Below are 17,994 nucleotides of genomic sequence, written 5' to 3'. Positions count from 1 at the left end.
TCCCCGTCTCCTCCTGCCCCCAATCCCTCCTAGCATCAGAGTCTTTTCCAGTACTTTAAGGAGAACTAAAGAAATACTAGAAAAAGTTGACTGATATAAGCTGGAAGAACAGGGAATTTTGGAGTTAGAAAACCTGTATTTAAAAAAAAAAAGAAAGAAAGCCTGTATTTGAATTCTGAATGCTTTTCTAACTAGACATGTCATGACCTCAGTCAACCTGGTAAACCTCCACGAAGCTGATAATATCTATCTCACAGGATTTGAGCAACGAATTCAGTGAGGTAAAGGAGAAGCATTGGGTACACTACAAAGTGCCATTCAAAATGACACTGTAAAGGTTAAGTCTCCTTGCTCAGGACTATTGACACAGAAGGTACAAGAGATGGGTCAGACCTTTCTGGTACATCAGAAGAGAACCTAACATTCCTTTTTTGAAGAAATCTCTGATTTTAATCAGAGACCTTGACTTTTTGTCACTACATTTGCAGTGTCTAGAAAGCAGTAGATGCTCAGTAAATCGCTACTGGATTCCAATAACATGGAAGGGTAAAGACCCCTCAAGTCTGATTATATCAGAATTCTGAGAACTGGTTTCAAATTATCTCAGTTCAATTGAAGACTGTGAACAGTCTTCAAACTGTCAAAGGACGCAGAAAAAGTTGAGGGAGGGACAGAGACAACCAGAGGGATGAAAAGCATTCCATAAGAAGTCCAGCCAGGAAGTAAACCACAGACATTCACCTGGACAGAGCCCCCATCCTCCATGTCCCCCACAGCTTAGCCTTCCTGGCCTCAGTCAGGTAAACCTTCTCTTCCTCCAGGGCTCCCAGGAAGGCCTTTTCCAGTACAGTCAGCCCTCCATATCCATGGGTTCCGCATCCGCAGATTCAAACAACCAAGGGTCAAAATATATACAGACAGAAAAAAAAAAACAAAATTCCAGAAAGTGCCAACAAGCAAAACTTGAATTCGCCATGTGGCAGCAACTATTTATCTACATTGGATTTACAACTATTTACATAGCATTCACATTGTAAGGAACGTAGGATGATTTATAGAATACAAGAGTATGTGTGTTATATGCCAACACTAAACTATTTTTATAAGGGACTTAAGCATCCTCAGACTTTGGTGGTCAAGGGAGCCTGGAATAAATCCCCTGCAGATCCCAAGGAACAGTTGTGCAAAGAATAGAATGAGGGAGACTCCCTTCCTGTGCATGTGTGCTAAGTCACTTCAGTCATGTCCGACTCTGTGTGACCCCATGGACTGTAGCCCTCCAGGCTCCTGTGTCCATGGGATTCTCCAGGCAAGAATACTGGAGTGGGTTGCCATGCCCTCCTGATTCCTGACCCAGGGATCAAACCCAAATTTCTTATGTCTCCTGCATTGGCAGGCGGGTTCTTTACCACTAGCGCAACCTGGGAAGCCCAGACCCCTTCCTGATATGACTCAATTATCCTGACAATTCCTTTATCCAGTTTTCTGAATTGGTCCCTTGTCCTTAGCTGGTAAGACCAGCAAATATATTTGAGGGAAAATCATCCTCATCATTGGGATGTTTCCCCAGTGTCCCTTGAACTTCTTACAGAGCTGAGTATCTTAGGCCACTTTATAATACTGTGACTGAACTCCCTTTCAACATCTGGTGGGGGTGGGGAGGACAGAAAATGTGCACGGACACACATATATATGCTATTGTTAAATGAAATTATCCAAAATGTGGAAATAGGCAAAGGGAGTACTGGGTGACTTTTCAAGGTAATGCAAGGGATTGACCAGTAGCCTCACCATGCTAAGGGGTTATATAATTTCAGGAGTGTGTACCTTTATTTGACTTCTATTGATTAGGATATCTTATAGTCCTATAAGAGTAGAGGTTGACTTGTAGAAAATGAATAACAATGGATATAATTCTTGAAGAGAATGATGTATATGATTCTTATCCAATGGCAATGCAAATGATTTCTGTCTAGTAGCAAAGATAACCACCAGAAGTTAACGTTTATTGCTTTGTAGAACATTAACCAATCTTGAATCTACTGGGCAACTGATTTCAGCATTCCATTGACTGACTGACTGAAAATCCCTTCCTTGAATTCTCTTTTAAACTAGTCAACATCTCACTGGTTCTCTCATTAAGTTGAATGAAATCTTTGACACGGGTTCATTTTATTGGACTTCCCTGGTGGCTCAGATAGTAAAAAATCTGCCTGCAATGTGGGAGACCCGGATTATATCCCTGGTCAGGAAGAGCCCCAGGAGAAGGGGTAACCCACTCCAGTATTCTTGTCTGGAGAATTCCATGGATAGAGGAACCTGGCGGGCTACAGTCTATGGGGTCACAAAGAATTGGATACAACTGAGCAGCTTTCACTTTCACTTCATTTTATAGTTGTACGAGAATCATACTTTTAACTCTAAAAATTACACTGCAACAGTATCCAGCTCAGGACAGAGTGACCCAACCGAAAAGGTACACACACAATCAGTACATTGTGGTTCTGAGTCATCCACTAACAACATAGTCTTGGATGAATCATTTAATGGGGCTTCCTAGGTGTCTCACTGGTAAAAGAATCCACCTGCCAATGCAGAAGATGCAGGAGAAGTGGATTTCATCCCTGGGTCAGGTAGATCCCCTGGAGTAGGAAATGGCAACCCACTCCAGTATCCTTGCTTGGAGAATCCCATGGACAGGCTATAGTCCATGGGGTCACAAAGAGTCGGACATGACTGAGCACACACACATACAAACAAAGCAAATTGCAAAGTACTGGACTAGGTCACTTTTGTTTTGTTTTTTAAGCAACTGAGCTCATTTCTCCAAATTATCCCTAGAATTCTGATATAAAACACACAAATGGGTTGATACAGTTCCTTGGACAATTGAAATTTTCATTGTTCTCTGAAAAACACTAGATTATATGTGGAATCTTTGAAGCGCCTCCTGGAAGCCCTATGTTTCCTCAGAGCCCTGAGTCTGTCTAACTTCAAAGCCCTTTCTCAACTCGAAAAGTCTGCAAGTCACATGCCACTGTAAGCTCATGAGCAACCTCTATGACTCCAGCCTCTGACTGACTCCAGCCTAAGTGTGTGATACAAAGGCTGCAAGGTGGAAATTACAGCAGTAGTTCCAGGTCTGGCCCTAAGGCATCAAGGCCATCTCTGAGTTAGGACAGCCCTCAGCCATGTACTGACTCTAATGGGAGAAAAGCAGCCAGCCCAGAGCACCAGAGTCAGAATGACAGAGTGTTCAGAACCCACAATGCATCCAGGAGGCCTCTCCCTGCCAAGGCTGCCTGGCCTTCTCTTAGCTCTTTTCTCAGCCAGATGTGAAGTCCTTATTGCCTTATTGGAAGAGTTCTGAGAAAAACATAGCCTGCATTATTTTAGGCATCCCTTTTTGAAGTTTTCACGAGAACCAGCATCCAGGGGAATAATTCTGGACATAAGTACCACGGATTTCCAGTAGGGAGATGAGGTACAAGTTAGAAGACAGAAGAGGACTGACCAAGGGAGGTGTGCATGCCGTCAAATTATTTTTTGAAAAATTTTCCAGGTCTATCCATTTAGCCCTCCATTCATTCTCAAATTAGCATTTCCCATGAATCCTTGACTTGTTGCCACAAAAGAACGCCTTACCAGATGTGAAATAAACAGCAGGCCCCCTCCCAGTGAACGGGCGGTCCCTGACCCCAGAGAATGAGATGAGCTGCCAGGGTAGTTCTTTAGGAAGTCATGCCTGGGGAGTCATGGTTACCCTGTTCCCCTTACCCATCCTCTGTGTAATGAATCACAGGTTGATTTCATGAGAGCAATGATTCCCCCCTCTCCCCAGAATGCCCTCTACCAAGACCTGCCACCAAGGGTAGGTTCCCTGGAACGCAGTGGCTGAAAGCAACTGATTCATCAGAAGTCCCTGCGCCTGACTGTGCTGATTCAGTGAGCTGCTGCTTTGAGGCCACCCCTCCCCCACAAACATGTGGAAGGAGTTTAGGCCTCTGTTTCCAGTCATTCATAAGGTCTTTTTCTTACTCAGTCTCAGAGGGCCAGGTTCAGCCTTGCTGGAGAATAAGGGACCTTCATTAGAACTTTGTCCCTGAAATGAATTAACAACTCCCACCACCCGTTTCTTCGGACAGCTTAGCCAGAGCAAGGCAACAAGGTCAGACTGGTTTCATTCCTCCCAGGGTAGTTATAAGTGAACCAACCCCTGTCACACTCTGAGCACAGCAGCTGACAAAAACAGAAGCACCCTATAGAGGCTGCTGCTGCTACGGTTGCCATTTGTTTGTTTATTTTGTGTTGGTGTATAGTTGATTAATAATGTTGTGATAGTTTCAGGTGGAGGGCAAAGGAATTCCGTCACACATATGCATGTATCCATTCTCCCCCAAACTCTCCTCCCATCCAGGCTGCCACATAGCACTGAGCAGAGTTCCCTGTGCAATACAGCAGGTCCTCGTTGGTTATCTATTTGACGCTATTGTTTTTGTTGTTGATGTTTTTATCCTGAGTCCCAAGCAGTAGAAGGCAGGTGATCAAAAATCCAGTCTAGAAGGGATGGTCAAGAAAAGAATGCCAATCAGAAAAGATAGATGAGATTAACCAAGAATGTTGCCTGGAAAGTAGAAGTAGAAAGCTGTGGTTTGACACATCAGATCAATTCACAGAATCAGAAGAGAGACAAAGAGTGGGGATAATAGAGGGAAAAAAAGAGGAACAAGGAAGGGAGTTGGAACCAGTGGAAGTTATTAATGCGTCAATGAGAGCTATTTTGAGGATATGTTGTCCAATGAGACAGGACGTCAGCATTCAGGAACAGGCCACCCTCGTGAGCCCTCCGAGAGGGCTCAGTCAGAGAGAGAGGTGTTCAGTGGGAAGAGAGGACGATCCACACTGCAAACACTACAGATATCTCTCCTACTGTCTGCCAGGGAAGAGTTCTGCCCCTGCCAGTGACCTTTGACTGGTGATTTCCTAAACAGGTTCACAGGGACACTGGGTGACTCAGGAGGTGCCTGATCTTCCATTGCAGTCACCTGGCTTAGTGAGTCATCCAAGAACAAAACATACCCTAACTGCACAGTGCATGCAACAAGCGGTTTCTCTGGAGCAAGTTGTTAAGAAAGTTTATTTTATTTTGGTTCTTTCATTACATGTAACAGCAGCTCACTGAGCTGAGGAAGGCGAAGAAGACAGGAAGGTGGAGTTCAAGGTAACACAGTGCTCTGAACAGAAAGCTCCAGTAAGCATCACCCAAAGCAGTAGGGAGTCCAAATTTCCATACAGGTGTGTGTGTGTGCAAGCTTAGCGGATCAGTCAAGTCCAGCTCTTTGCTATCCCATGGACTGTAGCCCACCAGGTTTCTCTGTCCTTGGGATTTCCCAGGCAAGAATACTGGAGTGGGTTGCCACTTCCTACTAAGGGGATCTTTCTGACCCAGGCATCGAACCTGCATTTCCTGCACTGGCAGACAGATTCTTTACCACTGAGCCACCTGGGAAGCCCAACCATACAGAAAGCATCCTGATTTCAGAGATTTTCCAAATTTTTTTTAAAGTGTATCAGAGACAATTGAATATGGTACTCAACATCTGAAGGCATTTGTGTACAATTTGTCTTAACCAATATTAAAATGTGTTATAGGTTGAATTGCATCCTCACAAAAGACATATTGAAGTCCTAATTCCCAGGACCTATGCCTATGACCTTATTTTGAAATAGGGTCTTTGCATATGTAATCAAAATGACGTCATGAAGGTGGACACTAATCCAATATGACTGATGTCCTCATAAGAAGAAGACATCAGGTGAAGACAGAGAGAGAATACCACCGTGTGATGACAGAGGCAGAGGCTGGAGTGACATAGCTGGAAGACAAGGAACACCAAGCTCTGCCAGCTCCCACCTAAAGCTAGGAAGATGCCAGGCAAGAGTCCATCCCAGTGTCTCAGAGGGAGCACCCTGAGACACCCTGATTGCGGATTTCTAGCCTCTAGAGAATAAACTTCTGTTGTTTTAAGTCACCCAGTTACAGCAGCCCTAAGAAGCTAATGTAAAATGGATTTGCATTTCCAAAGCATATATGATATGATTTTGAGGAACACCCTGAAATGCTTTGCATGATTGAGAAAAGCCAGCCTAGACTGAACATTTTGCAATGGTTAATCCACCTGTGGATAATAGAAAAGTGGTCACTTGACTTACATACTTTTCTACTAAGATGTATCAATGACGTTGCCATTTATTCCCCGACTCATTTACCCGACAAAAACTCATTGAGTACCCATCTGTGTCCCGCACTCTGCTAAGCACTGGAGACACACTGATGAACTAAACAACCACCCTACTCTCGTGAAGCTTAGAAAATCAAACATGCTCAACAGAAAACCAAAACATACACAAGCGAAAAGTACACAAATGCATTAAGAAAATAGACTTGGGCTGACTCATGATGATGTATGGCAGAGGTCGACACAATATTGTAAAGCAATTATCCTTCAATTAAAAGTACATGAATTTATTCTTAAAAAAGAAAATAGAGCAGGATAAAGCATCAGTGAGGGGAGGATGTCAAGTGGTCAAGGGACTTCCCTGGTGGTCCAGTGGTTAAGAATCCACCTGGCAATGCAGGAGACTCAGGTTCAATCCTTGATCTGGAAACTAAGATCCTACATGCTACAGGACAAACTAAGCAGGGCACTACAAGGAAAAGTCCCGCATGATGCAACGAGGATTCTGAGTGCTGCAACTAAGAACTGATGCAGCTAAATAGATAAATAATTCTTTTTAAAAAGTCAAGAAAGGCCTCTCTGAGTGATATTTCAAAATCATGAAGGAGTGAATCATAGGAAGATCTAGAGGACAAGTACTCCAGAAAAAACCCGCAACAGCTAGATGGACCTCAGCCTCTTTAAGAAACAGCAGGGAGAGAGAGGGAAGAGGAGCTAGGTGGAGAAGTGGCTGGAAATGCAGTCAGGAACCATAATACTGGGAAGCGGTAGCCACAGTACAGAGTGTGGCCGTCATTCTCCATGTGGTGGGAAGCCGCTGGTGGACTGTGAGGCAGAGATGAGCAGAAAAAGATCATCCTGGCCACTGAAAGAAGGGCAGACAGTAGGGGAGCAAGACCAGAAAGAGACCAGTTAGGAAGCATTACAATAATTCAGGCATCAGGACTTACCTGGTGCTCCAGTGGTTAAGAACCCACCTGCCAATGCTGGGGACACAGGTTCAATCCCTGATCCAGGAAGATCCCACATACCCCAGGACGACTAAGCCCACTGCCACAACCACTGAGCCCACGTGCCTAGAGCCTTTGCTTCACTACAGGAGAAGCCACCACTGTGAGAAAGCCATGCATCTCGACAAAGAGTAGCCCCTGCAGGCTGCAACTAGAGAAAGCCTGCTTGCAGCGGCAAAGACCCAGCACAGCCAAAATTAAATAAAAAAAATTTTTAAATAGTAATCCAGGCAGCAGAGGGCAGGGGATTGGATTTGGATGGTAGTGGTGTTCATGGTGTGGTTAGACCCTAGATGTACTCTGAGGATTTGCTGATCCAATGGTATGAGGGTCAAGACCCAAAAACAGGAAGGATCTTGCCATGACCAAGTGGATCCCTTTGGACAAAGTTCAAACTTGTTGACCACTGGCCATGCCCTTCCACTGACCCTTCTTCAGCCAGTAGTCCCCATCCTTATAAGTGAAGCCAGATCATGTCTGCTTATCATCTCCAACTGGTATAATTAGGTAGCCATGCGCTGAACACTGCATAAAAAGGACAGAGTCCTGTCTTCCATGTAACTGCCATCTAAAATTAACACCCGACCCCTGGAAAACACCCTGAGGGCAGGAGGAGAGAACAATGAACATTTTGTGTGTGTGTGTGACAAAGAGAAGATACATGTATATGACATGTATAGCTGATTCACTTTGCTGTACAGCAGAAAGTAACACAACATTGTAAAGCAACTAAACGCCAATTTAAAAAACAATGACGGTTATTATTGTGTAACAGTGGATGGGGTGAGAGAAGCATGCAGACAGCAGGCAGGAGACCTTTAACCACTCCACCGGCTGTGTGACCTCAAGCACATCCCCTCCTCTCTCTGGTGCTCTCTCTCAGGTCCAGTGACTTGGAGTCTCTGTCACATTTCTGTTCAAGAACTTATCATTGTTCTCTTGTGTTTAACAGGTCTAACCCAACCCCAGCAGCCAAGCACTGTGACCCTCAACAACTGCTTCCTTTCCCCCACACTCCCAAATATGGGCATAATACTGACTTCAAGAGTCATTAGGATTAAATGAGATAACATGAACCATCAATAGTGGATCTCGGGCACAGACATAGAGAAAAGATCTGTGGACACGGGAGGGAAGCGGGAGGATGAATTGAGAATAGCACTGACATATATACACTTAGCTCTTGTTGTTGTTCAGCTGTTAAGTCGTGTCCAGCTCTTTCGCGATCCCATGGACTGTAGCCCACCAGGCTCCTCTGTACATGGGATTCTTCAGGCAAGAGAACTTGAGCGGGTTGGCATTTCCTTCTCCAGGGAATCTCCCCGACCCACACTACCATGTGTCAATTGGATAGCCAGTGGGAAGCCACTGTATAGCACAGGGACCTCAGCTCAGCACTCTGTAATGACCTAAAGGGATGGGATGGGTTGGGAGGGAGGCTCAAGACGGAAGAGATATATGACTAGACATATGATATAGACATATATCTCTAGCTGATTCACTTCGTCATATAGTAGAAACTAACTCAACATGTAAAGCAATTATACTCCAATTTAAAAAGTAGAAAAAAAAATTAGTGGATGCTCAGTAAATGTTTGTTTCCTTCCTCCTTACCTTTATGCCAATCACTTCCTGCACTAGGAATCCCCATCCCCACATATTCTCCATTCACCTCAGGGGCAGATGAGAGCGAGCCCTTGGTCTCTACGGGATACAGTGAAGAATCACTGGCCAGGAGACAGGAGCCCTCAGGGCTAGACTCCTCCAACGCCACTAAACTAGCTGTATGATCTTGAGCAAGTCACTTCGCCTCTCAGGACCTCCCTTTCTGCTTCTCCGTAAAACAAACAGGACTAAATTAGTGATTTTCACAGTGCAGCCAGCCCTGAAAGTATATCTTCCAGGCAGAAAATATCAGTAGGCTAATACTCTAGGAAGCCTAGCATCCCAGGGCCAAGATCCCTCTAATTTTATACACGTCTATTTCTTCCTAATGTCCTAACTAACATTTCATTCAAATGTTTCAAGTTCTGGAAAATTTTATCAGCACAAGACCCACCTCCTATCTGACTCACTCAATAGAGGAAAGAGGCAAGTCTGTACCAAGCTCTGTTTGAGGCCCAGCCAAGCAGTGCCCTTTTGGTGACCTCCTTAGCTTCCCTGGTGGCTCAACTGGTGAAGAATCTGCCTGCAATACGGGTTCGATCCCTGGGTCAGGAAGATCCCCTGGAGAAGGGAAAGGCTACTCACTCCAGTATTCTAGCCTGGAAAATTCTATGAATTGTATAGCCCATGGGGACACAAAGAGTCAGACATGACTGAATGACTTTCACTTCACTTCACTTGCCATTTGACTGTTCAGATTCATTGCTTTTCTTCCTCCAGCTCATATCTTGTGGTCATATCTGCTGCTCATATCTAGTGTCACCAGCCCTTGCTGCCAGCCCGTCTTGGTAGGAAGGCAAATTGGTCCCACCATTTTGAGGACAGTTTGGAAAAGCTATAAAAATTTAAAGTATTTGTGTCCTTTGACCCACTTAAGAAATTCAGCCTGTAGAGACACTTGAACAAAGGTGAATAATAATGAACAAAGATGTCCCCTGCAGCTTTATCTGTAGCAGCAGATAATTAGGGGTGATCCCAATGACGACCAACAGGGACTTGGTTAAGAAAATTCAGATATATCCATATAATAATATGCCTTTGGGCTAGAATGACAGCTCTTGGAATAAACAGTAAGAGAAAGCCACGAACTGATATAAAAAGATGCCCATGGTTTATTATTAAGTGACAACGATGCTACTGAGAATGATTCTGCTTGAGAAACAACAATAAAGGTAAATAATTATATACAGTGGAAATATATATGGGAAAATATTTCCTTAAAAATTTATTTATGGAAATAAAATTTCCATATACATAGGAAAGAATTCTGGAGTAACTGGCAACCGTGGTTATCTTACACCCATCATCTAAAAGTGGACATTTAATTTCCAAATACATGGGATTTTAGGTATCTTTGACATTAATTTCTCATTTAAATGCTTTCTTCTCTGCAATCACCCTCTGTGTCTCTTTAGTCTTCTAACTTTATTGAAGTTTTCAATAGCTAAGTCAAGGCTCTCTCTTGGTAAATGTCACACTGCACTTGGAAACATGTGGGCTATCTTCAAATATCTCTTCATATTGATCTCTAACATAATTCCACAATAATAAAAGAACAGACTCTGTATGATTTCAATACTTTTAGACCGGAAATGTTTGTACCTGATCTTATGTCTCTGGATATGTTTCAGTGTCTCCTGGTTTATAGTCTATGGGAACTTGACTAGAATTTGTACCCTGTTATTATGTGAAAATTATATAAATCTTTTTATTTAATTTTTAAAATGTATTTATTTTTTAATTAAAGGATAATTGCTTTACAGAATTTTGTTTTTTTCTGTCTGTATAAATCTTAATTATGTTGAATTGGTTCATAATGCTTTTCAAGTCTACTTCTACTTCTCTGTTTATTCATTTGATTAATTTTTGAGAGTTTGATATGAAACTCCAACTAAAAATCTCAATTTATCTACTTAAAAAATAAGTGCAATATACAGTGGAACTATATGTAACCTTGTTCTATTTTCCAAGTCTCCTGTAAATATGTTATCATAATTTCATAATTAAAAAAATAAAAACTATAATTAAAAAAAATTTTTTTTAAGTGGTTATCTTTAAGGACAAGACTACAAGGGACTTTTTACATTATTCTATTTTTGCACTGCTTGACTCTTTTTTTTAATTTATTTTTTGATCACGGAGTGAGGTTTGCAGGATCTTAGTTCTCTGACAAGGGATTAAACCTGGACCACTGCCATGAAAGCCCTGAGTCCTAACCACTGGACGGAAGGGAATTCCACTGACTTATTTTTTTTTCCCCACCAAAAGTTGAATTACTTTTATAAGCTGAAATATATATATATATATAAAGCTATTTTTATATATCCTCTGTTCTGCCTCAGTCTCTAGATTTGCATTCATTTAAATGTAGGTTCCCCAGAGCACAAGTGAGCACCTTCAGCGTCAAAACCTGGTAGCCTCTTGGAATCTCAAAGCTCAAGGGGAACTCCAGAAGAAACTTGGTCCAGACCATTCCTACAGTCCTCAGGAAACTCCCAGGAGAGAGTGTGGTCTGTTCTCAACCTGTAGGAGTCCTAGAAGGAGACACCACACTCCCCCACCGCTCTGATTCTTTGCAACCCCTGCAATGTAATCTGCCAGGCTCTTCTGCCCATGGGACTTCCAAGGCAAGAATACTGGAATGGGTTGCCATTTCCTGCTCCAGGGGATCTTCTGGACCCAGGGATCAAACCAGAGTCTCCTGCGTCTCCTGCATTGGCAGGTGGATTCTTTACCACTGAGCCACTCGGAAAGCCCACTTGACTGTGTGTTTTTGTCAAAACGCATAGTACTGAACACCTACAAATAACGCACTTCACTGTACATAAATTATACTTCAATAAACTTAAAAAAAAAAACTGTCGCTGGTGATACTGTGCATGAAGAGAAAGGCAGATTTTATAAATTCTTTGCTGCAGAGTCTCCCATTTAAAAAAACACCAGCAGTTTACTCCCAGTAAGGACAGGCAGCCTCATTCCTCTGCTCCCACTTGCTTTTCCACTCGTGACCTGAGCTCCATCAGCCATGATACCATTCCACTCAGAAAGGGCTGGGGTTAGGAGTGAAGCAGCAGGCCAGCTCTGTGGGCAGCGGAGGGGGATGGGTCAAAATAAGCGGTCGATCCCCGAAGCTGCTCAGTCATTCCCCCAGTTAATTATCTGTCTGCTGATTCATGAGTTGTGGTTCCTGCAGGCATGCTTCCTGGCTATTCCTGCCAAAAAGGACAGAAGGAGTCTTGGGTCTGGGAGGGAATGATAACCAGAGATCCTGAGTTGGGTGGGGAGTTTCAGAGGAGGAATTTCTACTAGGAAAGTCCAGAATCATATCCTAACTCCCCCTACCACTCTGCCTTCTTGTCTCATTTATGCTGTCCCCAAGAGACCTCTGCCACTCACACCCACAATTTTGAAAGGTGGAAAGGAGAATGTTGCCCTCCCATGCATATTCTCCCAGAAGACAGGGACAAAGGCAGACCCTTCACAAATGATCCCCTGAGTTTCCAGGACCTTCAGAGCAGAGGTCTACATGGCACAAGAGTGTAGGGGTCCAAGTGCTCAAAGAACTCATGGTCTCGACTGTATTCTAATATTCTCCAGAATGCCCAGAGGGAGCATTTGAGGATCGTCTATGAATGAATGCAGATATTCAAATATTGGCTATCTTAAGGTGAGGCATATCTCCTCAAGATGCCTTTCCATAGGTACATATTTTGCACCTATGTTCCAACCACTGCACATAGAGTACTGAACAAACATCCTTCTCAAATCCTGTGAATGTGTTTTACTTTCCTCTTTTCCCGGGGACAGGACTTAAAGTTTTCTTGTGGATAAAGCAAATGTATGGGGAGAGACCCCTCACTCCCCCTTGGGCTCTTCTGTGAGCTCTGGCTGGGTCAGAGCAGCTGAGATATACCAATGCAGAATGGGTTGAAATAAGGAAGCATCCCTGGAGGAGGGTCTAGCAATGCATTTCAGTATTCTTGCCTGGAGAATTCCATGGACAGAGGAGCTTGGCAGGCTACAGTCCATAGGGTCGCACAGTTCATAGGTCGGACACGATCGAAGTGACTTAGAACATATGCACGCCCCTATCACAGAAGCGTGGGAAGAGGGACCCCATGAGTCTCATTCTAGGAACTTGAATTGTATGCACGGATGAAGCACTAACAGTCTAACCTCCAAAACACTGTAGTTACCATGGACAAGAAAAATAACGACAGGAGTGGTTACCATTTATTGAAAACTTATTTTGTGCCTTTATTTCATTTAATTGGTACAGTTGTAGAAGTACTAATTCCTCCACTCTATAGAGGAGGAAACAGAGGACCTAAGAGATTAAGTCACTTGCCCAAGGTAAAACAGATAATGAGGCAAAATTAAGAGCTACACCCACATCTAGTGGCAGCCTGGATGAGAGGGGAGTTTGGGGGAGAATGGATACATGGATACATTTGAGTCCCTTTGCTGTCCATGTGAAACTATCACAATGTTGTTAAGCAGCTATACTCCAATACAAATAAAATATTAAAAAAATAATTAAACCCACATTTGATTAGCTTTAAGCCAAAGCTGGGCTTCCCAAGGAGCACTAATCGTGAAGAGCTCACCTGCCAATGTAGGGGGCGCAAGAGATGCAGGTTTGCTCCATGGGTCAAGAAGATCCCCTGGAGGAGGGCATGGCAACCCACTCCAGTATTCCTACCTGGAGAATCCCATGGACAGAGGAGCCTGACGCGCTACAGTCCATAGAGTCACAAAGAGTCAGACATGACTGCAGTGACTTAGCACACACACATGCAAACCACAGATGTCCCTTTCCCCAGCCAAAAAGCCCCCTGCTATGTCTCTCCAGGCTCTGAGAGTTCCTTTCAGCTGGACAGTTTTAGATTATAAATTCAGGAGGAGAAATCAGCACCTCAGCTCAGAACTAATCAAATTAGATAGAAAACAAACCTGTTACTCAGTAGGTCTTGGGTTAGAATAAAGACCCATATTTGGGGAAGCCACAAAACCCAATATTTCTTGAGTGAAGTTAAAAAGATCAAATTTGCACATGAATTCCAAAACTCAAGTCTACCACCAAACAACCTCTCTTCTCCCCTTACCAGACTCTCCCACACTGGGACAGCCTTTCTGTGACATCCCCATCCAGTCTGTATCCCTTCGGCACTGTGTTCCAACAGAGCTCTCCTACTTTCATCCTATATCTGCTTCCCAGGGATCTGATGATCCCTGCAACCCAGTCATAAACACTGGAGTGAGGGGGGGTGTGAAATATAACTGAAACTGCTTTTGCTCTCTGCTCTGTTCAGTCGTGTCTGACTCTTTGCAACCCTTTGGACTGTAGCCTGCCAGGCTCCTCTGTCCCTGGGATTTTTCAGGCAAGAATACTAAAGTGGGTTGCCATTTCCACCTCCAGAGGAATCTTTCCAATCCAGGGACCAAACCTGCATCTCCTTTGTCTCCTGTATTGCAGGTGTATTCTTTACCCACTGAGACATTGAGGAAGCCACTATTACTGGGGGTTTATTACTTTGGAGGTCTTCTCTAGAGTCCACGATCTTTTGTCCTTTGTTTTCGATTTTTGTTGTTGTTTTTGTTTTGTTTGTTTTCGTGGGTTGTTTTGGCCACACCTTGCAGCATGGGGAACTTCCCGGATCAGCAAATGTTCTGGACCAGAAATCGAACCAGAACCCATTGCAGTGGAAGGGTGGATGGAGTCTTAACCCCTGGACTATCAGGGAAGTTGCTTAGAGCCCATCCTCTTTTTTTATTTATTTGGCTGCACTGGGTCTTACTTGAGGCATGCAGGATCTTTAGTTGCAGCAAGTGAACTCTTAATTGCAGCATGTGGGATCTAGTTCCCCAACCAGAGATCAACCCTGTGCTCCTTGCAATGTGAACCCAAAATCAGCCACTGGACCACCAGGGAAGTCCCAAGCCCATACTCTTAAATATGACTCTACCCTGCCTCTCAATGGTTCTCTGAGGTTAGCTAGCTCAGCATAGCCCATCACCACTCTGGAATCACTCCAGTCACAATGATGAATCTGGGAACAGATCCCCAAGAGAATAATTCATGCAAACCTAGGTATGTCAGCGCAGTAGAATCCTATACAGATCATTACAATTGTGTCAAGCAGATCAACAAAAAGTATACTAGAAGTGAGGGGTGGAGAGAGAGACAGCAAAGTAACAAATGCACTCTTCATCTTCACCAGCTGAACCTAGCAGCATGCTAGACTCTATCTCATATTATCTTACTTCTAAAACTGTAAAAATACATAATGATTAGATTCAGAAATCATTCAGAAATTCAGAAAACTGTAGATGTGAAAAGAAAGCAAAAAATGTTTTAAGTTCATGGAAGCAGGCATCACTGCAGGAGAACACCGGGGCGCCTCCAGACTTCTCCATTCAGACAGTATCTGAACCAAGGCTCTAACCTCTCCCAGGGTTGAATGCTGGAGATTCATAATTCTGGGCCACCGTCATCAGGCCACTCACTGCAGGCTAAAGATATCAACTGACTTGTTTGAGCATCTACTACATGGGAAGCTTCTGCAGCAATAACTTAAAACAGCCCCCTATGTATTATCTATAACTCCTTCATCAAGTTGTGGATCATAAATTGTGGTGATGATCTCATGAGTGTATACTTATCTCAAAATTCAAGTCATATATATTAAATATATACAGCTTTTAAAATGTGGATCCTACCTCAATAAAGTGGTGGTTTTTTTTTAAGATACTGTTGCCCTATCCTGGACAATCTGTTATACATACAGGAGTCTTAAAGGAAGTCATCGAGTATTTCCTGACGAATTTAGCAATAAATCTTAGTCTTCTGTAGGATCTAAATTGTCTTACCATGAAAAAGTGAAATTGAAAGTCACTCAGTCCTGTCCAACTCTATGTAACCTTATGGACTATACAGTCCGTGGAATTCTCCAGGCCAGAATACTGGAGTGGGTAGCCTTTCCCTTCTCCAGGGGACCTTCCCCACCCAGGGATGGAAACCAGGTCTCCCACATTGCAGGCAGATTCTTTACCAGCTGAGCCACAAGGGAAGCCCCAGAAAACTGGAGTGGGTAGCCTGTCCCTTCTCCAGCGGATCTTCAAGACCTAGGAATCGAACCGGGGTGTCCCGCATTGCAGGCGGATTCTTTACCAACTGAGCCATCAGGGAGTACTACTTACGTGAGTACTACTCTTTTCACTAAAAGTAGATACATGAACACTTGTGCGTCCTCCGCAGAGAAACGCCGCAGTGGACCAAGAGACAGAGTTCTCCCTGGGAGGGTCACCCGGGTACCAGAAAGACCACGGGCAGCAACCTGGGCTGTGCCCCTCCCAGCAGCAATGAGGCCGAATGCCAACTGCCCTGGCAGCTGATAGTGCGTGTGCGGCAGCAAGAGAAACAAAGCCGGGGAGCCAAGCCAGCTCCGGGGACCCCTGGCGTGGCTGTTCGCACACAGAGGAGAGTGTTCGGATGCTGGGTTTGTCCCGGAAGCGGAGGCTACTGCCGCCACCCTGGGACACTGTAGGAGGTAGAGCCCTCGTCCTCCTCCCGCGGGGAGCCTCCAAGTAAAAACTAAACAAATAAAAATTTGGGAGAAAGTGTACACAAAGAGAAAGAGAAATGTCGAGTAACCGGGAAGTCTGCGCGCACACGCTCTCATTTGAGACGCGACAACCGCATCCCTCCGCCAACGCGGGGGAACAGCCCGGGGAAGCTCGCCCGGGCTCCGGGAGCCACTCTGCCTTCGCACGGCCGGGACCACCTGCGCGGCGCGCCGCCGGGGCTGAACCCCGGGCTCAGAGATGCGCCCACCGCGCCGCTCACGTGGAGATCGCCCGGGAGAGCCGCCGAACTCGGCTTAAGAGTTAGTTGGGTGTCCCGGTGGACCCGCCCCTAGGTACTGGCTCGCCCTGGCCGCAGCGGAGCCCGGAAGGTCTCCAGCTCCCAGCTCCGACGGCTCCAGCCTGGCCCCGCGCACTCTGAGCGCAGGGGCGCAGGACCCACCCGACCCGCTTCCCCGCTCCACGTCTGCTCTGTACACTCGGCCGCGGCAGGACGCGCGGCGCGGCTCACCCAGGACCTGGGTCCCCACCGCGCGGGAGCCCACTCACCTCCGACGCCGACGCCCGCCAGCGCCCCCACCACCAGCACCGCGGCCCAGAGCCGCCGCGCTCGCATCTCGCCTGCCCGCCGCCGCGCTCCGCCTCGGCAGCGTCCTCCGGCCCCACAGCGAGCGGCGGCGCCCGCGGCCGCTTTTCCCGGGGCCCGAGGGGAGGGGACGCGGTGGGTGGGACGCAATGGGGCGGGCCGTGGACTGGCGCTCCCTCCCCGCCGGCCCTTCTGCGGACCCTCCACCGCAGGGCGGGAAGTGGGAAACCGCCGCTCCTCTCTGCAGCTGCGGCTCAGCCTGCGAGGATCGCCTGAGGGTACGCAAGGCAAGACTGGGACCCCAGGGAGGTTGCGGGCGCATCCTCCGGGGACATCCTGGCCCCAGGGTCCGCATCGGGCGCTTGGTATGCTTAGAAAAGCCAGGAGCCTGTGGTCCCTCTCTTCGGAGACACCCACACGGCTTTCTCTTTCCCTAGAGTTCCTCGGGCACTTGCCCCCTGTACCTTGACTCTTGGTCATTGATACGTTCATTCATTTAATTGACAAACATACAGAACGCCTACTCTGTGCCAGGCACCGGTTTAGTCCTTTATTATTCACTAATATTTATCTTGGGTTAGTTTGGTTTTCCAATAAACAGTAATTAAGCCTCTTGAAGACAAGACCACATCTCAAGCTTGTAAGCACTTGATGTCCAAAAAGGACCTTTCTCTGCAAATAGGTGCTTGCACGGAGTAAGCACAGTATCTGATAAACATTTCAAGACAGTCTGCACTGCACTCAAACTCACAGGCTTTGGAGCTTTATCTTATTCTCTTCAAAGGCCTCCTGCCTCCGTGGATTCCTACTTATGGGTCTCTGGGTCCTCCACAAACTAGAAACTTCGGGAAGCTCAAAGGGGACAATGCTAGGACTGTGAGCAGGAGGCCACCACAGATAGGGGCTGGTG

General features: G+C 45.5%; 1 protein-coding gene across 2 annotated transcripts in view; it reads right to left on the bottom strand.

The window, feature by feature from the left end:
- The window catches only part of ITGB3 (integrin subunit beta 3), a 63,855-nt gene extending 46,653 nt beyond the window's left edge, over positions 1-17,202 (bottom strand). The window contains exon 1 of one of the 2 annotated variants that reach the window (XM_055408140.2): positions 17,048-17,202. In XM_055408140.2, the coding sequence (XP_055264115.2) occupies positions 17,048-17,114 (67 nt within the window). In that variant the 5' untranslated portion in view covers positions 17,115-17,202. Of the gene's footprint in view, positions 1-8,415; positions 8,438-17,047 lie in introns of those variants that run through there. The other variant, XM_088829188.1, reaches the window with a different exon arrangement.
- Positions 17,203-17,994: the final 792 nt, after the last annotated feature.

The sequence above is a fragment of the Moschus berezovskii genome, chromosome 20, assembly GCF_049115385.1.
Source record: "Moschus berezovskii isolate FMDL1 chromosome 20, NW_MosBer_1.0, whole genome shotgun sequence".
NCBI lineage: Eukaryota > Metazoa > Chordata > Mammalia > Artiodactyla > Moschidae > Moschus > Moschus berezovskii.
The sequence above is the reverse complement of the archived record's forward strand: the minus strand, read 5'-3'. Positions and strand labels throughout refer to the sequence as shown.